This window comes from Peromyscus californicus, unplaced genomic scaffold (genome assembly GCF_007827085.1).
Source record: "Peromyscus californicus insignis strain IS unplaced genomic scaffold, ASM782708v3 Scaffold_15__1_contigs__length_86483966, whole genome shotgun sequence".
NCBI classification, from domain to species: domain Eukaryota; kingdom Metazoa; phylum Chordata; class Mammalia; order Rodentia; family Cricetidae; genus Peromyscus; species Peromyscus californicus.
Genome location: NW_026294447.1, coordinates 47553015 through 47579106, shown reverse-complemented (window position 1 = coordinate 47579106; position 26092 = coordinate 47553015). Strand labels below are relative to the sequence as shown.

The window sequence follows — 26092 nt, the reverse complement described above, 5'->3', positions numbered from 1 at the left end:
ACACATTCTTGCTAAAGGTATTTTTTTTTATACCGGTTAGTAATGCTTGGTACAGACTATTTCGTGCACTATGTGAATATGTACATTTATTTAACACTGTTTTACAGTACTCAGGATCAAATCCAGGATTTGCTTTTGCTAGGCCACCGTGCTGCCACCAGGCTAGATCCCCAACACTGCATTTATTTTATATTGTGTGATCAATATACATCAGGCTAGAAAGATAGCTCAGTGGTTAAGAGCACTGACTGCTCTTCCAAGAGGTCCTGAGTTCAATTTCCAGCAACCACATGGTGGCTCACAACCATCTATAATGAGATCTGGTGCCCTCTTCTGGTGTGCAAGCCTACATGCAGGCAGAACACTGTATACATAATAAATAAATAAATAAATCATAATAAATAAATAAATCTTTAAGAAAGATAGCTCAGTGGTTAAGAGCACTGACTGTTCTTGTGGAAGACTAGGTTCAGTTTCTAGCATCCACATGGTGGCTCACAACCATCCTTAACTCCAGTTCCAGGGCATTTGACAGCTCTTCGGACCTCTGTGGGCTCCTGCTTGCACATGGTACACATACACTCAGACATGCATGGACTCATGTACACATGTGGGCATGCACACACACACACACACACACACACACACACACACACACACACACACACACACACATATCTTAAAAGATACAACACTTCTTTTAGCTTTACAAATATGTAACTTGACAGTAATTTTGAAATCTATATGGCTTTAATTAATAATTAAATGTTGGAAGTTTTTATAAAATTAATGTGTATCTTTTCTAATTTAGTTATAAATTGAATATTTAAAATTTAGAGAGGAATTAATAGATGATTTAGATTCAATGTTTAGATTATAAAATATTTGAATAATGGTTGAGATGGACTAGTAAGTGGCTTTTAAAAATTAAATAAAAGGTTTTATAAAAGTTCTTCCACAATTATATAATTTAAAATGTGAATCTATGCCCTTGTTGGAATAACAGATTCTGAGCAGATAAGAGAGGACTTGATTCAAAAGCTATTTTGTAGGGAAAGGTGATAATTATTCCATAAACAGATTAGGGAAGAGGGAAAGTTAGAGGCAGTAACTGTGGTAATGACCTTTTGGGGGTGCTGAGTGGTTTACCTTGCTTTGTGAATATAAAATGTCTTCCTTGAATAACTTTCTGCTGTGGATGCTGTTAGCCACCATGAGGGAATTCAGGCAGTGGCATAGTAAAGGGCGTGGAGGAGCATGGAGAACATGCTGTTAGAAATTTGAACTCCTGTGAATTATGTTACCAATAGTGTAGAAAGTTCATGAAAATGTCATCCAAATTCACTGTCAGAATGTTTTGGCTATCTGCTGTGTAAGCCATAAGGGATGCTTCAGAGCAATAATCTAGGCTTTGATGATACTATACCCATCCAGATATGTTTGAGTGTGTCAAACTAGCATTCTTATATTTGCCTATTCTTATGCTATGTTATTTACATTGTGAGACAGAGACGAAAGATAATAAAAGTAAAATTGAATAAGATATTCTTTCTTTCTTCCTTTCTACATTAGAAGTTATAAAGGTAGAGAGAGCACAGTCTAGTGGAAAGAGAGTGGGCTCCCTTTGGGGAGGGTCATATTTCTGGAGGACAAGTTGGGAGATCAGTGGAGGCTGATAATACTGTCTTTCCTCCTTCCCACTCCTCTCTTGCAGGCCCCCAGTGAGTAGGGCCCCACCACAGCCAGAGAAACTTCAGTCAAACAATGTTGGCAAGAAGAAGAGACCCATAGAGGTAAGGAAAGCAAATTTCTCAATATTCCCAAGCTTCGTTTTTATAAAACATTCAAGTTTTGCCATTAGTTTTCGTGAAATTGGGTATATTGAATTATCTTTGCTTAGTTGGTTGTAAAACTTGGTTGCTTAATTGTTACTCAGGTCTGAAATTTAGATTGATACCCTCTGTTTCTCTTAATTTCAAATGAGTCTTTTTTTTTTTTTTTTTTGTTTTTGTTTTTCGAGACAGGGTTTCTCTGTATAGCTTTGCACCTTTCCTGGAACTTGCTTTGGAGACCAGGCTGGCCTCGAACTCACAGAGATCCGCCTGCCTCTGCCTCCCGAGTGCTGGGATTAAAGGCGTACGCCACCACCGCCCGGCTCAAATGAGTCTTTTATTGTTGCATAAGTAATATCCTGAATTGATCTGTATCTTGGAGAAATGTCTAAATGTAAATTTATATGAATGATTTCATGAATGAATAGGGAAGCAAAGACATCTTGGTCGTGTCTTACAGTTAGTAAATTGATTTTATAAGTTAAACATTAGATGCACTATTTCAGGAACTTTTTACTCATGTGATACATTTAATGTATAGGGCACATGGAGACTGTGTCTCTTTCTCTCTTCCTTCAAGAAACCTTCTCACGGGCATTTCCTAAAGCAAGTACTGGCAGCAAACAAGCAAGCTGTGCTGGACCCGCCGTGAGAAAGGTGTACAGCTACAGGAGGTGATGAGTGGAGCTCCCTCCCTCCGCCCATAAGGCAATGAAAAGGAATACTTCTAGTTGTAGGATTCTCTGCCAGAACTTTACCCAGGACTTGTCAGAAACAGCTTTGGGCTCTCCTGGGTGTCTAATTTGAACATAATTTACCTTAAGTATGTAGAACAAGTACCTGGACTAACAATGAATACACACTGAAACATTCCTTTGGACATAAGAAATGTGTCAATGTTTAACACATGGAAACTTAAATCTATTCTATTGGAATGAGATGACCTTGTGATTCCCTTCTCCTTTTTATAAGTTTATATTTAAAAATATGGAATGTGTGTTTCCATCGCTGAAAGCATGTTACAGTATGTCTAATGGCTGTTGAACCCATGAAGTCACAGCTGTAGTGGTCACCTGCATAAGACTGGGCCCATCAATACTCCACCACCAATAGGGAGTAGCCTCAGAGGCCCCTCTCCCCAAGGAGCTGTAGTCAGTGGTTGCTGGGGGAAAGAAATCATGCTCCTCAGGGGTACAGCCCCTGGTAAGTTGCCCTTTCTTAAGTGAATAACCACCCACTCATGCACATTTACACAGCAGCAATCAGGCAGTAGGACTCCAAGGGATGGGAAAGTAAGACGGGGCTTTTGGGAAGAAAGGGTTCAGCGGGAGGGGGAGGGGATGAGAGGATAGTGGGGGAAGATAAAGTATATTATATATATGTATATGTTTGTTTATTTTATGTGATGTATATGTGAAATTTTGAAAGGCTAAAAAAATTTTAAATGTCAAGCTTGATTTCAAAAGCACATTCTCCCTTTGACAGAAAATGCTAGTACTGTCTGTATCCCAGAGCTCTAGTGAACATTCACGCCGAGGAAGGATGTAATGGACAATGGTTTTGTCATTGCTGTAGGATCTTGTGTTGGAGCTTGCTTTTGGCTATCGAGGCAGAGACTGCAGGAACAATGTGCACTACTTAAATGATGGCGATGATATAATCTATCACACGGCCTCTGTTGGGATTCTGCACAATGTTGCCACAGGTAGGAGGTCTTAATTCCCTGACACACACTGTTTTTACTTTAGAACTTCGTATCTAGCAGCTTAAAATTATTTGTTAAAACTAAAAATAGTATTCTTATTTAAATTTTTTTTCAAGACAGGGTCTCACTATGTAGCTTTGGCTGGCCTGGAACTTGCTATGTAGACCAGGCTGGCCTCAAACTCCAACTCATAGAGATCTGCCTGTCTCTGTTCTGCTTTGGTTTTGAGTGTTTCCTGTCAGTTTGGGTTTGTGTTGTAATGTTCAGAGAAGTGTCTGCTAGCTTCTTTTCCACCAGTTTAGCCAGTAGCCTATAATTACTTGTTTGTTCCTCTCACTGGACCTTCTGCTCTGAAAAATACAAAACACATTTCAACTTAAGAAGATTTATTTGCTTATTTTTATTTTTTGGACACAAGTCCTTAAGTTGCTCAGTCTGGCATGGAACTCCCTGTGTAGCCCAGGCTGGCCTCAAACTCAAACTCATAAAGATCCACCTGACTCTGTGGGATTGCAGGTGTGCACTGCCACACCCAGGGGCTTTGAGGAAGTAAGTGTAAGTAGCATAGGTGTGTTAGTGCAATTGTTGAGGTTGTGGAGAACCTGCTGTACATGGTCCTCTATAATCTACATCCAGCCTGCTGTCCTGACTTCATTTCCACACTGAGTTACTTTACCTCCTGTTTGATTTAGTCTTGTTATCATTTTCATGGACTGCTTTTGGAGCCTCTGAAAGGTCCCTTCACTGTCAGTACTGCTAGAGGAACCATATTAGCTTTCTGATAAACAAAAAAATACTGCTTATAAGATGAATGTGAAATATGAATAAACAGCACCCAGATTGATAAATGAGTAATTACTTTTTTCTGTGACCCTAGTAAACTTTTTCTTTACAAAATCAAAGAGGGAAGATGATAGGCAAGTATTCGGAGTCTTCCGTAATTCTAGAACCTGCTTACTTTTCCATCCCTATTGCTGCTTTCGTCACCATCCACTTCGTTCAGGTGAACCATGTGTATGCATGCATAGTTAGCTACATCCCAGCCTTTTGTTCATCTGTCTCTCATGGTACTTGGTATCTTCAGGTTGTCCGTGGTTTATCCTTTCCAGGGCTCTATCCCTTGAAGGTTATCAACTCATTGTCATCATTTCCTTGGTAATCACTTACATGGTTAATGCTCAAAATGTATTTCGAGTGAACAAATAAATTAATTTATTATACTTAATAAGTGCATTTGGCTGTTGCATCTTAAAGTTTCTAAAGTTAACTCTCAAATTCTTTCTTTATAGGGACTCAGAGTTTTTATCAGGAACATAACGATGACATTCTGTGCCTCACTGTAAATCAGCACCCCAAATTTATCAACATAGTGGCAACTGGCCAAGTAGGTATGTTTCTGTATTTCAAAAAAAAGTAGTTTGAACCATTTACTTTATTCTAATAATTTCAGCACCCTAAGAAAAGTTGAAGTGTATTAAATTGTAGATTGCTCAGAATGCGCGTATGCATGTGCAGCCTAGCCCGATTACCTTATGCTTGACTTTGGTTATCGGAATTTGCTCAGACTACTGTGTAAACAGTGGGCCTTTAGCTTTTGCAGGAATTTCTGTCAGTAAACGTTTGCATTCAATAGTATATAAAACTTGGAGGAAGGATGAAAGGGGGAGCCAAGAAATGAACTAGATCAATGGGGATAGAGCCCTTGTTCAGCAAAGGTTAGGTTGGGTAAGAGAGAATGAAGTTCTGTTTCATGTTAAAGAATCCCTTGGCATTTAAAAATGTTTGCTTGGCGTTAGTATTGATCAGATTCACCAATGGTTTGAAATGTACCTGTGATTTATTTTTAACTTCTGTCAAAAAATCAAGGTTGACAACTCAATGAGTAGGATAGCAGGTCTGTTTAAATCGACAGTCAGAAAATTACCATGATCTTGCATTACAGATGTGGCCAGTCAAGTACACTGGTAAACATTATTCAAATTAGCATGTGTTGGGGGGGTCTCAGTGAGTCACAATTGTTTCACTCACTTTACTAGCTAGTCAGTATCTTGATATCTTCATTAGCTCTGCAGATACTGTTTGTTAGTCAGGAATTTGTTCTTCTCTGGGTTGTCTTTGCTGCCCCGTTCCTCAGATATAACTCTTTCCTGCAGGCACAGATGCATCAAACCTCCAAAGTGTAATCAGCAGTGCATTTTATAAACCCAAAAAGGTTCATAGCAGTATTACTTTACAAATTATTATGATTAAAATTTTATGTATTTCATTAAATACACTGAAAGAAAGACTGAAGGATCGTTCATAGAACATTAATATATGTAGATAATGAAAGTGAGTGCCTTCTCTCAGTCTATTCAATTTTATATAATAACCTAATTTTGTATAGGATATTTTGTCAATTAAATAACAAAATTATAATTGTGTTTTATAAATGTACTATTATTATATTATTTATTGATAGCTTCTTTTTAACTGATTCTTCATTATAGGTGATTCAGCAGACATGTCAGGTATGGAAACTTGAATACTTTCTGTTTTAGTTATATTATATAGTAATAATAGCTGAAGTATAAGTAATAAGGTACATACAAATATTATATTCTTCCCCAAAAGTCCAAACATCTTACTGCTCCACATATGGCTTATAGAATATTAATGACAAATAACATCGTTTTTTAAGTGCTAGGATAGACTTGGCCCAATGGTGACAATTTGCTAATTCCTACTCTTGAGTGTAGCCAAGGGAGCAAGGATCTGGCTTCTGTGTTAAATAGATCAGCAGGGGACTAGTCCAAGCACAAAATCATACTGTATTTCTAATGACGAGCAGGAAACAGAAATCTCTAGAGAATATTTTCTTACTAAGTAGCTAATACTTATTGTATTACAAAAGTGAAAAAAAATAAATGGCAAAGTGCAGTCTACTTACCTAACAGTTTATGTTAAAACTTTATTTTAAAGACATTTTTAGCTAGATGTGGTTGCATGTACCTATTATCCCAGTGTGAGGGAGGGTGCCTAAAGATAGCGCACTCATGGCCGGCATGGGCTACAAAAAGACTCAAAGAAAAGCAAATCAAAAGTGTTTTGTATTAAACTGTACTGACAGCAAAACTAGGAGATAGGAATGTCCTTTTTTAAAAAAAAAAAACACTTCATTTTTATGCTATCCAATTAGTAACTTCGAGAGAAGTAATCTATTTCTATACAAGAAACGGTCAAAAGTGGTTGTAAGCAGGCCCCACACCTCGCCTGGGCAGCACAGTAGAGCCAATCCTGTTGGTGGAGGTGTGTGAATGAATTAGCTTCCAAGTTGTGAGCATGGAAAAGCTGTCCCCATCTGTCATGTGGCATCATGTGGTGAGGACAAGGGAGAGCTGCAGGCTGACCAACCCTGCAAGTACCTAGGCCCAGAACCAGGGTTATATGTTGGCCCACCAACATCCACCCCATCTGTGATCTGCTGCAGCACGTGAAGGGGCCGGTCCTGCAGACCCAAAGCTGCAGCATCTCCACAACACGGGGCAACAGCGGGATGACCAAGGAGTCCCAGTGAGGGCCCAGCATTGATAGTGTAGCAGAAACCAGAAGTCTCAGACCAGACCAATGACTCTTTGCAGTGAACACTTGCAAGTAAAGATATATGGACAAAAGTGTTTACTGCATGGCTCACTGTGCCATACTACAGCTTTCATGACGAGATTCCCTTCCCCCCTTTTTTTTTTCTTTTCTTTTTCCTCTTAAATTTTATTTGGGTGCAAGGGCAGAGGGAGGATATGCAGGAATGGGAAATGAATGGGATCAAGATGCATGATATAAAAGACACACAGATTAAATTTAAAAAGTTTAAAAAATGGTTGTTAGAGCCAGCAAGATGGCTCAGCAGGCAGAGGTGCTTACCACCAAGTCTAACACCCAGAGTTTGATTCCTGGGACCCACAGAGTAGAAGGAAAGACCTGACTCCCTCAGGTATTCTCTGTCCACCACATACATGCCTGGCACGTGTGTGGCCACACACATATCTCTGTTCATTCTCATTTGTCCGTCTTTGTCTTTGTGTCTCTCTGTCTGTCTCTCTCTCTCTGTCTTTGTCTTTGTGTCTCTGTGTCTGTCTGGAGGCCTGCCTGTCTCTCTCTGTCTCTTTCTTTGTGTGTGTTTCTATGTGTCTTTCTTTGTGTCTCTCTGTCTCTGTCTCTCTCTGCTCTCTCTGCTCTCTACATGCATATCCTGACCTGTACATACTCGTTCTATCTGTCTCTGTCTCTTCCCCCTCCCCTTCACACAAATGCCAGAGTACATATGTGCACCCCACATAAATGTAAAAAATTAAAGGGCTAAAGGTGGTTGTGAAAAGTTGGGATTTGGCTTTCTAGAGATGGGTGATAGCCAGATTTGGTGAAAGAGAGAAAATAGGGCTTGAGTACTGATATTAGCACACCTATCCTGGCTTTACCCACCCCTATTGAGTTGAGGTTTTGGGAAAACACCTCTGCCTGGAACGAAGATGTTAGGAAATATGGTATAAGGGCTGGGGTGTAACTCAAATTTAAATCTCTGCATTCAGTATCTGGCACAAAAATAAATACAAGTTACCAAGCAAGACAACTTTGATACAGAAGGAAGTAGGAGGTACTGTCTGCTGTGGTAGGCCCTGTGCACACTTGAAGGGAGGGAGAAGATCATGTCTGTTACCTGAGTCTCATTGTAATCGTTTCCAAATGCTAAAACCTTCCTTATAAACATCATGTCATCTGTAGTAACTTTAGACCCTTAAGAATTTGCAGTTAAATACTGTTACAGATGTAAGTTTAGAGTAGTCCAAATGTGTAAGGCCCCCATAACAACATATGTACAGATTTTACATTCAGCGTCTTACATCTTCTTTGTCTATAAAGTCTTGTGAAGTGCAGGTATTGGGAATGTGGCTCAGTGGTACAGTGCTTGCCTAGCACTCAGGAGGCCCAGAACTTGATCCCTCAGCATCACACATGCACATGTTCTGTAATTCAGTTGACAAGGACTTGCTATTTGAATTTTAGACAAATAGAATGCTTTATCATTTATAGTATATTTAGTGATAATTTACTAAAAATCTATTGTCTATCACATTGTATGTTGGCAAATATAGTATGGCAAAATATCTCAGAGGAACCTTTTGTAAACAGGCATACAAATGTTTAATGTTTATCATTTCCAGAAAACTATACACAGTAATAGCAGTTATTGCATTTTATTTATTTATTGGGGTTTTTTTGAGACATGGTTTCTCTGTGTAGCCCTGGCTGTCCTAGATCTCTCTCTGTAGACCAGGCTGACCTTGAACTCACAGAGATCTGCCTGCCTCTGCCTCCCACGTGCTGGGATTAAAGGCATGCATCACCACCAACCAGCCACATTTGTATTTTTGATTTAAGCCACCTTATATTCCTTACCAATTTTTAGGGTAATTTCACTTTTAAATTTAAAAAATTGCATTTATTTATTTGTTTGTTTGGATGTGTACTTGTGCCCTAGCATGCATGTAGAGGTCAGACGACATCTTGTGGCAGTCAGTGCTCCCTTTCCATCCACTGTGTGCTGTTGGGGATCAAACTCAGGTCCTTGGGCTTGGCAACAGGCAATTTTTCCTGCTGAGCCATCTTGCAGGCTTGCTCACTGGCTTGTTCTTTGACTTTTAATGAATGAGGGATTCAGTTCAATACTCAAATAATTGTGACAAATTTTTCTTCCTTCCTTTTTTTTTTTTTTAAGATAAGAGCTAATGTATTCCAGGCTAGCCTTAAACTCCCTATATGTATGAGGATGACTTTGGATTTCTCATTCTCTTGTCCCCACCTTCTGAGACCTAGGAATGTAGGTGTATGCCAGCACACCTGGTTTTTTATGTTGTTCTAGGGATGAAAATCCATGCTTTGTGCATAGTAGGCAAGCACTCTACCAACTGACATATACTCCAGCCCCCAAAGTTTACAGATAGAAGTAATCTATTTCATTATTGGTAAAACCTTTATATCTCCTTGTAATTTTGATGTTTGACATTTGGATAAACCTAAGCAAAGGCTTCATATCTCTAATTTAACATAGTTTAATTGCTTTATTTGAAGGTTTCTTAGATTTATCATTTGTGCAGTGTAAATAGCATATATTGGTGAAATTATTAAGGCAACTCCACGTAGTTAAAAGGGAGGTTTTGTGGGGTAACTCACAAATGAAGGGATAGGTTACAGGGTCTGGGAAAGGTTTAGCGCAGTCTGGCGTTGTTCTCTGGAGAACTCTGCTCGGTCTACCTCCAGCATCCAGGAACCAAGAGAGCTGGCACATCTGGATCTCGGGTCTCTAGGCGCCTCCCTTGGCCCTGCCTTGTAGGCGTGACAGTTACCGAAGCCTCAATGGGGGTTGGAACTTCCAGATCAAAGCTGGAATGGCTACCCACTGCAAGCGTATGTTATAAAATGTCCAAATTTATCAGAATTTATTTTCTAAAGAAGACCAGAATTTCCTCCTGTATAAAATAATTCCAGGCAGCTTATCTTCTTTAATGTTTTTTCATCTTTGCAGTTTATAATTAGAAGCAAATGTACTTTAGTATTTTGAGTGTTTTAGTAAGAGTGCTTATGTTCGGCAACTGAATTAGCTGCTGAATTAACTTCAATTTTAGGGTATAATTTGAGAAGAAGATAGCACAAGACTATGATATCTTAGTTTAGACAATAAAGAGAAGCAGGCTGAGATGTAGTTCAGTGATAAGCATTTACTCAGTAAGCATGGAGCCCTTGGTTCATTTCCCAGGAGGAGCAGAAAGGGTGCAAAAGAACTTAAATAGCAAAGGATAAATAATATACCTCTCAAGAGTAACAGTTTTATTTTTCAAGTGACATTGTGTCTTTAAAAAGTCCTAAAGTGTGTGTGGCCTTTCCCCAGATTCCATCTATGGAGTTACATTTCCCATGGGGTCTGTCTAGCTGCTTTGCTGTTAGCTGCCTGCCAGTTGCCTGTGCTTTGCATTGCTTTCCGAGGACATCAGTATTGAGTGTTTACTTGCATGTAGCATATGCACTGTGTTAAATGTGTGTAGTTTCCATATAACTTCTCTGAAGACTGAAAAAAACATAACTCAAGTCTTCTACTCCAGAGCCTCGCCATGTGTGAAGCTTGTGGCCCTCTCACTGGCTGCTGCCTCCTATACTCACACACACGTTGTCTAATGAGCTGCTTAATACTCTTGCCTGATTTCTTTGCCCAAGCGCCATTTTCTTGAAAGTCGAACTCATAATGAATCCTGAAGGATTCTGTATTTTTCCCTTTCTTTCCTTCCACCTCCCTTTTATTTCCTTTTTCAAATTTCGCTTCAGCTTTGAGCTATTATAAACTGTATTTCCATCTTTCCAAGGTAGGAGTATGCTGGATTCTGAAGTGGCAACTTGGAGATGGTTGTAACACTTGGATTTTGTCTTTGTTTAGCTACAGCCCCATCTGTGCACATCTGGGATGCGGTGAACAAGCAGACACTGTCTATACTAAGATGTTCCCATTCAAAGGGTGTGTGCTCTGTCAGCTTCAGTGCCACTGGGAAGCTGCTGCTGTCTGTGGGGCTAGACCCAGAGCACACCATCACCATTTGGAGATGGCAAGAAGGTAGGATTCTTTTCATTTGTGTGATTAAAAAAACAAAACAAAGCAACACATACACACAAAACAAAAGCACAAACAAACTCTCACAAGAATACCAGGGCTGTCTGAATGCTCTCTTTTACCATTTGCCTTAAGTTGGTGATTGAAGCAACTTTTCATTATAGTCCTATAAACACATAGTACACAGTTGGTAGCACTGTATGTGTCCCTTTGAAAACTCCAGTGAGGGAGGGCATAAGCTCTAAAACATGAAATAATGAAACCACAGTTAGTAATAACAATGAATTGCAATGATTTCCTTTCAGTAAGAAACTGTTTTTGCTAATGATTTGATTAGTTCTGAGGTATTTTAATAAAAAAATGAAGATTGTGAGGCATGGGAGCACTTACTTTTAATCCCAGTGCTCAGGAGGATAAGGCAAGAAGATTGCCATGAGTTTGAAGCCTTCCTGGGCTACATATCAAATTCCAGAGTGTATTGAGATCCAACCCAGCGCCTTTCACATGCTACACAGGTAATCTGCCACTGAACCACATCCCATGAAACGCACACACACTCATACACACATACAACACATACATACACACATAAACACACATATACACATACATAATGCATACCTATACACATATATACACACATACATACATAACACATACCTACACACACAATACACATATACATATATAACACACCCACATGACACACACATGCTCCTCCCATACATACATATATACACACACACCCATGCACATATAAACACACATACATATACACACACATACGTGCCTATACATGCATACACTCATACACATGCATACATTCACACACATATTTATACACATACATATACCTACACACACATACCCCCTCCCCACAGCACATACTACATAGGTAACCTGCCTCTGAACCACATCTCTTACCCATGAAAAGACACACACACACACACACACACACACACACACACACACACACACACACACACACACATTCTGTTTTGAGACAGGGTCTCACTTTGTAGCCCTGCTGGCTTAGAATTCACTGCATAGATGCCAAGCTGGCTTCAGATTCATAGAGATCCACCTGCCTTTACCTCCCAAGAGTGCCAGGATTGAGAATGGAAGACCAATAGAATAAATTCCCTAACACACTCCAGACAGAACACTTTATTTATGTAATGAGAAATTAATGGAACTACATGTGAAAAGGTATGGTCCTTAAAATGGCCCCTACATTGTCACAGAGTAGCCCATAAATGTGTGTCACTTGTGAAGATGTGTGTACCCAGTGATGTGATTGTTAAGTAGTAGGGCAAGTGTCAAGGCCTCCTTGTAAGCAATTGTGTCAGGGGGTTTTGTTTTGTTTTAAGCCGTGCGATTTGAGGAAACTGTTCAGTCCTGGTGATTAGCTTGAATCTTATGCTAACCTGGAAATTTTTGTTGTGTCTTCTGTATCAGGGGCCAGAATTGCCTGCAGAGCTGGGCACAACCAACGTATTTTTGTAGCAGAATTTCGACCAGATTCAGATACCCAGTTTGTCTCTGTGGGTATAAAGCACGTGAAGTTCTGGACCCTGGCAGGAAGGGCTCTTCTCAGCAAAAAGGGGCTTCTGAGCACACTGGAGGATGCCCGGATGCAGACGATGCTTGCTGTTGCATTTGGTGCAGTATGTCTGTTAAAATGCTGTGTGATGGTGTGTCATGACCTGAAGTTTTCTTGCTGTATATTCATAAACAACATTAATATTGACTAGGAACTGTAACCTGACAGTACAAGTCCTGGTCAAGGATTTGTCATCTTTAAAAAGTCTAGTCCTTTTAAACATTAAGGAGTCGCAAGAAAGTGAATGAGATAATTACTGTAAACCATTTACATCCTTGGAACATGATCATTCTCCAGGGCTTCACTAGTCATGTATTTATCACCCTCCACAAGCTTCGATCACAGCCATCCTCATGCTTCCTTGTGCACCTCACATGTTTGATAGTGAAAGAAAAGGAAATCAAGAAAACCATGTTCAGGGGCCTTCAGGGCAGGCTTGAGTTTGGTGTTTCCTTTGCTTTCTGTCACCAGAACCGTGGTCCACCTTGTAGTTGGAAGTGCTCAGGGCCAGTGTCTGAATCAGGGCAGCAGGGAGCTGAGCGCAGAGAACACAGTCCCTGCCTCAGTGGAGTGTTCAGGAGCCTCTTGCTGTCTCCATCCCGTCCACCTGGGTCTGCAGTGTATAATCACATCTCTCTCCTTTAATCCCCTGCCCTGGCTAGGCCTTTCAAATTCCACAGAAAATGAAGTAGATTTAAAAAATACATGACTTTCTTTCTTAAAATATTATATATTTTATATTTTAAGAAATATTATATATTTTAAGAAAGAAAGTCACAAGTTTAGAACAGTTGAATACACTTGCTTTTTAAAAAAATGACTAACACTATCAAATGAATGGAACCTTTTGTTTATTCTTAATATAGGAGCAGCCACTTGTTTCCAGAAGGAAACCTCCATTGAAATGACCCGGGTACTTGATCTGTCCATGTAGATGAACTTTCTTTATTCATAAAATTACTTTGTAGCCAAGTGCCCATGCTTGGTAAAATAAATAAATAAATAAAAAGTAAATACTAAACTTAACAGCTATTATAGGAGAAAAGTAGCTTTTTAATGTGTGAAGCAGTAGTGTGGCCAGAATATTTTCTTACAAGATAGGTTTATGTTCAGTTTAAGCATTTTTCAAATGCTATAACTGGTACCTGAAAACATAAAACTACATACATATTTACAGGGAGTCATGTGACGATTCCATGCTAGAGACTGGGAAAGAGACAAGGAGGAAAGAGCACTGGTGTTCATAGCTGCAGCATACTCTAACTGCAGAGAGGCACCAAGTAGCCACTTTCCTAGATCTGCAAGAGTTAGTGAGGTCTCTAACTTCGCTGTCGATAACAGATTTACTTTCTATGACAAGATTCCTTACAAAACTCGTTACTTTCACCCCCTATCCCTAACTGTCCCTTGTTTTTGCTCCTAGTGTTTCATGACCTTTGGATTAGTTCTTGGATAGCTAGAGGGCACCGATTCAAAGAACAGTGTAAACTAGAGTTACAGTATTTTAGGAGAGATTTGTCCAAGGCTAGTCTCACTAACAAAGCCAGACTTGAGAAAGGAGAAGGCCCTACGGGAACTAAGCATCACTCAGCCTCCTGTCCTGAGTGCAGTGTCGCCCACCACCCTTTGCATGTGCTTTGTCAAAGCGGGTGAACTAGCATTCTGCTCACATAGAGGATGACATCTGTTCGACCTCTCTTTGAACTTTTGATGAGTTTGTCTCCCCCCTTCCCCACTCCTTTTCAGAATAACTTGACGTTTACAGGTACCATCAGTGGTGATGTCTGTGTGTGGAAAGATCACATATTGTGTAGAGTGGTGGCTAGAGCGCACAATGGGCCTGTGTTTGCCATGTATACCACCCTGAGAGATGGACTGATCGTGACTGGTGGAAAGGAAAGACCGTGAGTCCTTTTTCATATGCTTACTGACTGCTTGTGGTCTGCCCTAGGCCTGTGGTTAGGTATTCTGGCCTCTTCTAGGCTGCATGCCTCAGCTGCTCAGTTACTTCTCCTTTGCTGCTGTTTATGTGTGAGTCTGGGATTCTCTGAATTCTTGTCTTAAATCATGTTTCTGCATTTTAGTTTTCACTTATTTTTTCTATTTGTTTTGTGTATAGGGGTGGAGGAAGGTGTGTGCCCAGCATATGTGTAGCAATCAGAGGACAGCCTGTGGAGATGGGTTCTGTCCTCCTCATGTGCATTCCAGGCTCATTCAGGTCATCAGGCTTGGAGTGCCCTTCCCCACGTGCCATCTTGCCAGCCTACTTTTGGACACTTTAGATAAGCCTGAACTGCCGCAGCCAGAGTGCTACTTATCTGAGACAGCCATAGTCAGCTGTGCTTCTGGTTAAGAGTGGTGTCCCCAGTCCTTGTGTGCCTGCATCAGTACTGCTGACAGGACATGAAGGGACACCTTTACTCTACAACCCACATTACAGCTTATTCCTTGGTGTCTCCCTGTAAGGCAGCAAGTCACAGTCATATGAGAGAGTGCTGGAGATGACCTTGTGAAATCATTCTTACAAGACCTCAAACATCAATGCATACAGTATACTATACAGCATACTATCCAGACAGTAACCAGATACTTAAAATTGATTCTAGGCTGAGGGGAGGGCTCAGTAAGTAAAAATGCTGCTCTATGTGCCTGAGGATCTGAGGACCAGCCCAGAGCCCACATAAAAGCTGGAAAAGCCAGACCAAATAGCACAGGCGTTTGTAATCCCAGCACTTTCCAATGGGGAGAAGCCCATCCTCTAGTCTGGATCAGCTCCAAAGAAGGCCTGAGAAACATGGTGGGAAGGCAAGAACTACACTTGGTGGGGATGAGCAGTGGTCTGTGACAACATACATCCATGCATACAGACACACACCAAAAGTAAAAAATAAAATAGAATCGAGGGTCTGGAGAGATGGCTCAGCAGTTATTAGCATGCACTGCTCTTGCAGAGGACCTGAGTTCAGTTCCCAGCACTCATGCTCAGAGCTGCCTGTAACTCGAGCTTCAAAGGATCCAATGCCCTCTTCTGGGCTCTGAGGGCACTTACACTCATACAGCACAGACATGTATGCACATAATTTTAAAAATTATAATAAATCTTTTTAAAAATCAAATTAAGGCTAAGTGTAATGACACACACCTTTAATCCTAGCACCTGAGAAGCAGTGGCAGGCAGATCTCTCTGAGTCTGAGGCCAGTCTCTCTACACAGATAGTTGCCACAGCTAGGCAGGGAGACTGCCTCAAACCCCGTGCCCCACCCCCTCCAAACAGGTCCAGACCATTTGCCACCGGTGCAGTCACCTCAAATGGTGACACACAGTGACTAAGAAGAGCAGTTCTTTCCCTACACACTTGTCAACTGACCACGAATGGGCACGCTGTTTCTTTAACAGGAAGGTGTGTTTTCTCCTAAGGCAAGCAAAATAGAGGAATTATTTTTCAGTTTTCAAGAGGAACATCCATGAATGGCTCTGTTTTGTCCGTTGTATGTTACTGCGAACACTTGTGTTTCCCACACCCCTCATTTTGTACACCTTTCCTCACTAACAGCCTGCGGCATTGTGTCAGCAGGATATCTTAGTAATCGTAAAAATGTGATGCCCTTTTGGCCCTTAAAAGTAAATTCTGCAGCGTAGCATCTATAATCCTCTTTCTTGTTTTGCATCTCAGTTATCTTTCTAATGTTAAAAATGGTTTTGTGGACTGGGCATGGTGGCACACGCCACCAGCACTCAGGAGTCAGAGGCAGGTGGATCTCTGTGAGGCCAGCTTGGTCTACAGAGTGAGTTCCAGGACAACTAGAGCTGATACACAGAGAAACCCTGTCTAGAAACTCCCCACCCATCAAAAAAAAAAAAAAGTTTTGTGGAGCTGGTGTAACGGCTTAGCAGGTTAAGACATTTGCCATACATGCATGGAGATGAATTTAATTCTCAGGTAAAGCTGGAAGGGGACAACAGATTCCAGAGTTGTTCTCTGACTTCATATTCACACCATGGTATGTGTGCACACTCATAGTCTTTGAAAACAACAAACAATCCTGTGTTGTGCACTTTCTTAATGGAGAGCAATTATGAGAAATTTATTATAATGTATGGTGGACTAAATAAACTTATGCTTGTGACAGAAGAAAATGAATATTTCACAAAATAAAATTTACTGAACTGAAAGTACATTTTGACTTTAATGTAAGTATGTATGCTTAAATTGCCTGAAAATTTAGAATTCTAGAAGTTATAAATAGGGTGTTTAAAATAGTCTGACAAGTTAGTGTTTAAAGTGAAAATTATTGTAGTAGTCAATTTTAAATACTTATTTGGGTTTTGTTTTTATCTATCTAGGTCAAAAGAAGGAGGTGCAGTTAAACTGTGGGACCAGGAACTGAGGCGATGCCGGGCCTTCAGGCTTGAGACAGGACAAGTCACAGATTGTGTTCGGTCTGTGTGCAGAGGCAAAGTAAGGTGTTCCTTGAGCCAGTGTGATGCAGCAGGAAATAGAGAACAGCTATGTGTGATCCCTGCACCTTGTGACTTAATAAGCAATACTAATGATTCATAGGGTGCTGTTATTTCCACTGTTTACTAATATAGAAAACTTGTGTCTAGACATTATTTAAACCTCTGTATTATCTTGAATCTTCCGACTGACTTATGGTAAGAGAGGGCTGAAAATCCTCACCATTGACTCATTATTATTAGAGCAGCTTTCTCCATGTGTCTCCAGCAACAGCAGATTTCCATGGTGCTACTGGCCATAGCCTGAGTTCCTTCCTTCCTTAGGGACCTTTACTCACATGTGGTTAGGATCTTGACATGAATACAGAATGTCTGGGCAAGCCAGCATGAATAAAGTAGAGAAGGGGGTGAGCCAGGCATGAGAGGTCTTAGGATTTGGAGTTTTTACAGCATATTGCTCAAAGGTTGTAACTTAAAGCCAGGTTCAAGGTTAAGCAGAGCTTGTTATTTTATGATGTTTGTTCTGTGTGTATGGGTGTTGTACCTACATGTGTATCTGTGTATTGTATGTGTGTCCAGTGCCCACCAAAGCCAGGCACAGACATCAGATCCCCGAAAACTATAGCTCCCGATGGTTGTGAGCTGTGGAGTCTAACCCAGGACCTCTGGAAGAGCAGCAATTGCTCTAAAGTGCTAAACTGAACCGTATCTCTAGTTCCTTAAGCAAAGTTTTAAAATTTACAAATTAAATTTAAAAATGAGATGGTTTATTTATCTTACATTAAAGAATTTCCCTTTGTAAATGAGACTGTAAGGTGGTTTATGAAATGCACTGTTCAGGTTTATGAGTGAGGGATGGATGCTAATGAAGTTAAACTCAAAGGTCACCCATGTTGTGGTCTTGCCTCAGCCTCCAGAGTGCTGGAATTACTGTACCACCACACTCAGCTCAGCTGTTGCACACTGAGTTCAGCTGTCTCTCAGAAAAGGATTATTGTTCCTTTTTAGAAAGTCCTACTAGCCAGGCACTCAGGGGGCAGAGGCAGGCAGATTTCTGTGAGTTCGAGGCCAGCCTGGTCTACAGAGTGAGTTCCAGGACAGCCAGGGCTACAAAGAGAAACCCTGTCTTGAAAACAATACCACCAACAAAAACAACAAATAAACAAAAAATAAATAAAAGACAATAAAAGTCTCCATGATAGTTTGGGGTGGGGGCTTGTTTTCCATTTATTGATTTGCAGTCAGAAAAACAAAAATCAATCAAATACCTGAGGGCCTTCTTTCTCTTTCAGTGTCCCTTTAATTTTCCCTATTCTGCTTTCTTTAAAAACAACAAAAGCTCATACATTGCTGTAAAATCTGTTATACACTTGCACTGTGTCTATAAACCAAGTGCATGTATCATCCTGTCTGTATACTTAAGTCCTAGTTAAGTTTAACCATGCTTCTTCTGTTGAGACAAGTTCTGCTGTGTGGTCCAGGCTGGCCTGGAACTCGAAGTCATCCCACCTGAGCTGGTCAGGGGCTGCTGTTTCAGGTGGAGGCCACCATACCTAGCAGTTTACTTACTTTTTAACTAAAAAATGGGTTCTAGTTCTTTCCGTGTGTCTCAATGCACTTATTTCCCATTCTGGAGATCCTAACATTATCATAGTCAAAGAAGAGTATAGATGTATCACTGTAGAGAGGAGTTGTCTCTAGCACAGACTCTGCCATGCAGTAGCCCAGGGATATTGCCATTGTGTGTCCCTAGGAAGAGAAGGGTTTTCATGAGCTAATGATTGCCTTGCAGCTAGGTTAGTTCAAAGCATGTAACTAACTGTTGTATCACATTAAGTGTATTGGTCCCTTTGTGTTTCAGGGCAAAATACTAGTTGGGACAAAGAATGCTGAAATTATTGAAGTTGGAGAGAAAAATGCGGCATGTAACATTTTAGTTAATGGTCATGTGGATGGGCCAATCTGGGGACTAGCAACACATCCTTCCAGGGATTTTTTCCTTTCTGCTGCAGAAGATGGGACAGTGAGACTCTGGGATATTGCTGATAAAGTAGGTACAAACACTTTTTAAATGAGAGGTTACAGTTTTTAAGAAATAGAAATCCTCATCTGCTAGCTTTAACTTGGTATTATTTTGAGGTTCGGGGAAAATTGGTTTCAATTGTAAAGTGTTTCCTATGATTCTTGCTTCTTATGCAGAAGATGCTAAACAAAGTGAATTTGGGACATGCTGCTCGGACAGTGTGTTACAGCCCTGAAGGGGACATGGTGGCTATTGGAATGAAAAATGGAGAATTTATTATATTACTTGTGAGTTCTCTGAAAATATGGGGAAAGAAGAGAGACAGGCGATGTGCAATCCATGATATCAGGTTAGTCAGCAGATGGAATAGATTTTTCTAGCTGATTTTTACAGCATGCAAATGTCCATACAACCAGAATAGGTCCTGACAGGCAATCCCTTCTTTTTGCAATATAGGGGATCATACCAATGACCTCTCATGCCTTTGAGGTAAAGGCTCCATCTCTTGAGCTACATCCCTAGCACCTACACATTACACCAGCTGTATGCTGGTGTGGTTATATTTAAATTCTCCTTGCTAAATAAAAAATTCTAAATGAACATTACCTATATTATCTTATGGTACTAGACATGCACAGAAAACTCTCACTTTGCTGAGAACTGTTTTGTACTGTTAACATGAGAGCCAGCAGTCATCCAGAAGTTTGAAAACAAAGGTTAAAATACTGTTGCTTAATCTCAACAAGGCTTCACAGATCAACTGTGGCCTTCCTCCCCATAGGCTTCTCCTGACTGCCTTTTACATGCCTTCTCAGTTCATTCATTCAGCCAATCCTCACGAAATATCTGTGTCCCAGAATTCAAACTAAGCAAACCCTTTTCTGAAGGATTCCATTTGCTGTGTACGTGTGTGGGTGTGTACCCCCCCCCCCCGGGGGGGGCACCAGTGATGCTCAGAGGACAACTTCCACCATGTGTGTCTGGGGATTGAACTCAGCTTGTCAGGCTTGGCAGCAGGAGACTTTACCTACTGAGTGGTCTCTGCGGTCTTGAACTGTTCTTGATCCTTTGTTTCGTAGTGCTTCAACTAATTTTCATAGTAGCTACCCTTCCAGAACACTCTGTGAATTGATAAGATTATTGGGTCCAGGTCTGTCAAAAATGGGTGTTTTCAACTGTAAAATCCTTTTATAAAAGAAATCTCAAGGATTTCATTCACCTCTACATGTCTCTATTGTTACTCGACAGGACTCATGGGACATTTTTCAAGACTGAGTTTGGCCCCTACTGCTTCCCATAGGGGAGAACTTTTGTGATTTGTCTTTTAACAAATATTCTTCCAGCTTGAAGTTGTCATTTCACCCTAATTTGGCTGTATTTGGATATTAAGACATCGTTTTTCTGTCTTATAAAGTATGTTAATTTAGCGATTCTGGAATGTTTTCACAGTTATTTTCAAGCCAGTTGTGGTGGTGAACACCTCTAATCACAGCACTCGGGTGGCAGAGGCAAGCAGATCTCTGAGTTTGAGGTTAAGCTTGGTCTATAGAACAAGTTCCAGGATAGCCAGGGCTACATAGAGAAAACCTGTCTCAAAACAACAAAACCAAACCAAAACAAAAAGTTATTTTAAAAATAGAATTGGAAGACAAGATATTTAATATATAAGCAAAATGTAAAAACCTTTACTAAATGTTAATAGGCAAATAGAATCTGCGTGCTTGCTCAGTTATGTCTCCTAGGTAACTTAAAGCCATATCAAACATAAGCTGATTTTCAGGTGCTAGACTAAGTCCCTGATCTTAAAAACAGGTGAACAATTACATGGGACCTAACATTTTTTTTTTTTTAACATTTTATGTGTTCAGATTTAGTCCAGATTCCCGGTATTTGGCAGTGGGTTCTAGTGAGAACTCGGTGGACTTTTATGACCTAACATTGGGTCCCACCCTTAACAGAATCAGCTACTGCAAAGACATTCCAAGCTTTGTCATTCAAATGGACTTCTCTGCAGATAGCCGACATCTCCAGGTACAGCACCAACACTGCACCCAGTTTATGAAGTGCTTGCTTGTGTGTGTGTCTTTAGTGAATGCATTTAAAGCCCCGGGGACTTTACCTGAACTCATTGACCTGTTTTGCTTCTGTATTGTGTCCTACTCTTTGTGGAATTAAACTTTACTATTTATGTGTACACGTTATGGATTATGTATATAATTATCATGCCCATTATTTCAGAGAAGATTTTGTGGCAAGTGTTTAGAATCTCATTTTTCAGGAGTTCCAACTCTAGTAGATGGTGGCCTCTAGTGTTTATTGCGGTGCATTAGACCCTGGTATCTGCTCATTCTGCATTTGTTATTCTCACCTGCATCTCATTACCTTCCCTCCACATTTTGCTGTAATGTCTGCATCCTCATGACAACACATATGGATTTTTCCTCGTTTTGAGACTAGGTTTCTAGTGGCTGCTATAAACGGCATGTCTATGAAGTGCCTTCAGGAAAACACCTCGTGGATCATGCTGCCATTGATAGGATCACATGGGCTACCTGGACGAGGTAAACATTTCACTTGTGACTTTTGAGGTTAGAAAAGTTGGAGAATGGGGGCTGGGAATGTGGCAGAGTGCTTTTCTAGCATGAACAATGCCGCGTTTGAGCAGAAAGCAGGAAAACAGAGTAGGCATGGCTGCTCAACTCCTGTTGTCCTAGCATGTGGGAGGCAGAGAGAACTGAGTCAGGTTCAAGGCAAGCTTGATCTACATAGCAAACTTGAGGCTAGCCAAGGATATATGGCATTACCATCTAAAAAAAAAAAAAGGGGTAGGGAATACATGATATTGTTATCCTATCTTGAATTCTCGAAAAAATGTGTTGATTCTGGGACTCCTGCTGATTAAACATTGTCCTACACTTTATCAGTTTCCATGGCTCAACAAGTTCTTGTAAAGAATTAGTGTAATGACCTTGAATATGTCATGGCATTTTCCTAAACGGTCAACAGCAATGAAACAGCTGTTAGGACAAGGTGTGATGACATACATCTTTAACCCAGCACTTGGGAGACAGAGGCAGTTGTTCTTTTTATTTAATATGGTTAAATGTCTGTGCTTTCTGTGGTGCACTTGCTTTTCCCCTCCAGTATTATGGGAGATGAAGTTATGGGAATCTGGTCCAGACATGCTGAGAAAGCGGATGTCACCTGTGCCTGTGTATCTCATTCAGGAATCAGCCTTGTGACAGGAGATGACTTTGGCATGGTTAAGTTGTACGACTTTCCGTGCCCAGAAAAATTTGTAAGTTTAGTGTTTTTGCATTACTGTAGTTGTATCTTGATGATTCATATTTCCCCCCACATATTTAAAATGTAATGATCCTGATATGAAAATACTGTAGTAAAAAATTTATTTCCTCAAGTTTCCTCAACACCCAAAATAAAAGCTATTCAAAACAGATCTTCTAGGCCAGGTGTGGTGATGCCCACCTTTGATCCCAGTACTCCAGAGGCAGATTTCTGAATTCAAGGATAGCCTGAGTAAGACCTTGTTTCAAAAAACAAAATTTCCCTATAGTCTTTGAAAACTCATAGGTAAGTTCTAAAGAGCTTTAAAAAAAAAAATCAAACCTATAATCAATTACTAAGTGCTACCCCCCTCATTTTTCGCAGAGAAAAGCTTCCAGGGTCCTGTAGACATGACTGCCCAAATGACTTTTTTGTACACAGACCTGTACACTCGTTCGAATAATTGCTGGGGGTCTACCTCTCTTGTGATAAATTATGGGAACCTTTGTACACATCATTGCTGAGGGAGCTTTGTTTCTGTTTTAGGCAAAGCACAAGAGGTTCTTGGGTCATTCCCCCCACGTGACAAATATTCGGTTTACCAGTGGTGATCGACATGTTGTCAGTGCTGGAGGTGATGACTGCAGGTCAGTATCTGTCAGTCCAGGAAAAGCACGAATACTTCGTTACTAGTAAAGACTTAATAAAACAACTCTATATAGCTTCGATAATGAACACGGCCAGCATTTACCAGATGGTAACATAACCAATGACTCCAAAGCCATTAACCTCATATAAACAAACCAAAGAGTTAACTGTACCAAACCAAACCAAAGATAAATTGGCAAAATCTGAAAATCTAGAATGTGATGCACTCCTTGTCACTGTTTTCTGATTGCAGTTTGTTTGTCTGGAAATGTGTACATATGCCTCACTGAACCGCTGGTATGATGCTGAGAAGACTCAACAAATCTCACCTCAAGAGACCAGTTCCATGACAAAAACACCAAAACCAAACTCCGCATGGTCCAGTGGTGCTAACTGAAGAATGACGGGGAGGGATGCGCAGAATCATCCACACAGCAGAAGACTGACAGTTCAAAATGCTTGCTGTATGTACCAACCCATAATCTGCACACTGCCAGATCATTACACTGCAGGGAATGACTGAGTTATTTGACAGAAGCCATCCTCCTCTTACTAAGGAGTATGCAATTTTGACAGACTTGCCTAGGAGTTTTAGGGTACAGCAGTCTTAAAAAAAAAAATGGAAAATTTTCTCATTTCTAACGTGTCTTCAATGAAATATTTCACCCTTGTACAAGGAAAGGAAAAAGCAACCATCACCCTAAAGTGTCAGTTTTCAAAATGCAAACGTTTTTCTTAAGGGAACTTACACAAGCTTTCTTGGCAAATGTTTCTTAAACATTAGTTTAGTGCCCTCTACAAAGGAGACTTCTCCTTACAGTCTGAACTGAGGAACAGATCCAAAGTCAGCAGCATATGATGACTACAGTTTCACTTTTGAGCTGTCAATCTTTGTGTTTTGAAGCCATCTCTATAAAACTTTGAATCACAATTATGGCCTCATTAATAGGAAAGTGATACAATGAAGGTTCATTTCCAAGTGTACAGTTTTTTAAGGTTCTGTGATAGCAATAGCTCTTAACTGAAAGTTAATCCTGCATATTTAAAGGTATGATCTAATTAATAAACATTTGTTTATTGTGTAAACAAAAGCATTAAATTCATACACTAATAACACTGGGCATAAAATTTTATAGTTTTGTATTGAGAAAAACTAGATGAATGCCATGCTATAAGGCTGTTTTCCAAAATGAATGACTCCAGGTTCATCTGAAGAACTCAGTCAGAATCCTTCCACTTTAACGCTGCCAAAGATTGGGACTTACCGTCCAGGACATCGCTGTTTAGCCTCACTAGTTTCCTCAAGATGAAAATCCAGTAGACTGCTGTGTAAAAATTATTTTTCTACATGTGTAGACACTGAGGATGCTCTACTGGTTATTTCCCTTTTTTATTTTACTGTGTGAATTATCTTTTTAGCATAGACCTCCCCCCCCCCCCCCCCCCCCCCCCCCCCCCCCCGCCCCCGCCGCCCCTCTCCCCCCAGGCTTCTGGAATCGTTTGGTTCGATATGTTTTCTATGGTTAAAAAATTGTGAATATTAAACCCAGAATTAACATATCGTATCAAAGAACTTTTATCTAAGCAGTGCCTGGAGCTGGTCGTTTTAAAGCTGAAGGCTGATGAAGAGACTGCAAGAAACTTAAAGCATAAGGTAGCTCTTCCATTGCTCATGCCGAATGGTCCATCTAAATTAGGCCAAGTTTTAGAATGCATTGATATTATATAAAATGGCAGCCAATAAATTAAAGAATTCCTATAAAAAGAAAAATGCTTCAAATATTAAGCACGGTATTTAGTTCTAAGGTTTTCCCTCTGGACAGCTTGCCAGCTTTTAGTTAAAGAAAATTTTCAGTTCTGTAAAAGTCCATTAATGTTAAGCAAGTAAACAATAAAGAAAAAACTGCTTCCACTGTATTTTTGTCCCCCAAAGTGGCCAACCTGGCAAGTCTTTATCATGGCAGTGGTCAGTTCTGTGACTAAAGACCAGAGGTCAGGCTGACTTTTAAGTAGTTATTATAGGGCCACCTTGCTGATTAGCCACCAACTGTGAAAAGGGTGACAAATTGTATAGAATCTGCCCTATAGTTTTTAAATCCAGAGAATTATGGTGTGTACCTGTACTATCTGAATTTATAGCCCAAGACTGCCACCAGTTATTGCTGTCCCACTTGTTTCCTATGTAAAAGTATGCCAAAGCATGCAGTACACTCTGGTACTCTGCATCATCATCAACCATGTCCATTACTTTCTCTGTGTGACTTCTTGCGGGGGTTTCATTTAGAACAAGTAGTCCAGTAAATTGTTTTAGGGTCAAAGTAAGCCTGTCTGTAAACCACAGGATTGAACAACAAACCATTAAATGTGGGGCTGGAGCATGTAGCTCAGCTGGTAAGAGTGCTTACCTGGAATTTGTAAAGCTCTGCATTTAATTATCCCTAGTACCACATACAAGTGGGGCACGCCTAGAATCCCAGGTACAAGCACAGAATCAGAAATTCAAAGTCACTCTTGGCTACATAGTGCATTTGAGGCTAGCCTGTAGTATGTGAGACCCTACCTTAAAAAAAGAACACTTTAATGTGTTTACAGTCTCTGTCTACTTACTCAGTAACAGAAAATAATTGGTCTGTCACATGCTCTTTTCTTATAAAAAGCTAAACCATCTAAGTCCCTGTCCCCTGCTCCTATTCTTATTGGACAGTTAAGAGAACATACCTGCACATATTTTTAGAAAGTGATAGTTAAAAAGCCTAGTTCTGGAAACTGACACAATTTTCAACAAAATTCTTCAGCTAAGACGCAAAGTTAGAATGAATGCCTTAAATTTAATGGAATGCACTTACAGAATGAAGAATCACCTGAACTTATGCAGCAAGCCACTTTTTAGGCCCTTGTCTTCTC

The 26092-nt window shown here is 40.3% G+C and overlaps 1 protein-coding gene across 6 annotated transcripts in view; it reads left to right on the top strand.

Moving 5' to 3' along the window:
* Nucleotides 1-24620, top strand: part of Eml5 (EMAP like 5) — a 115352-nt gene extending 90732 nt beyond the window's left edge. For 2 of the 6 annotated variants that reach the window (XM_052738732.1, XM_052738737.1), the window contains 15 exons: nt 1715-1793; nt 3408-3537; nt 4827-4925; nt 6027-6047; nt 11000-11173; nt 12629-12837; nt 14520-14677; nt 17119-17233; nt 19094-19282; nt 19432-19604; nt 21124-21286; nt 21713-21816; nt 22400-22553; nt 23087-23187; nt 23442-24620. In XM_052738732.1, the coding sequence (XP_052594692.1) occupies nt 1715-1793; nt 3408-3537; nt 4827-4925; nt 6027-6047; nt 11000-11173; nt 12629-12837; nt 14520-14677; nt 17119-17233; nt 19094-19282; nt 19432-19604; nt 21124-21286; nt 21713-21816; nt 22400-22553; nt 23087-23187; nt 23442-23478 (1906 nt within the window). In that variant the 3' untranslated portion in view covers nt 23479-24620. Of the gene's footprint in view, nt 1-1714; nt 1794-3407; nt 3538-4826; nt 4926-6026; nt 6048-10999; nt 11174-12628; nt 12838-14519; nt 14678-17118; nt 17234-19093; nt 19283-19431; nt 19605-21123; nt 21287-21712; nt 21817-22399; nt 22554-23086; nt 23188-23441 lie in introns of those variants that run through there. The other 4 variants (XM_052738733.1, XM_052738734.1, XM_052738735.1 and 1 more) reach the window with 4 other exon arrangements.
* Nucleotides 24621-26092: the final 1472 nt, after the last annotated feature.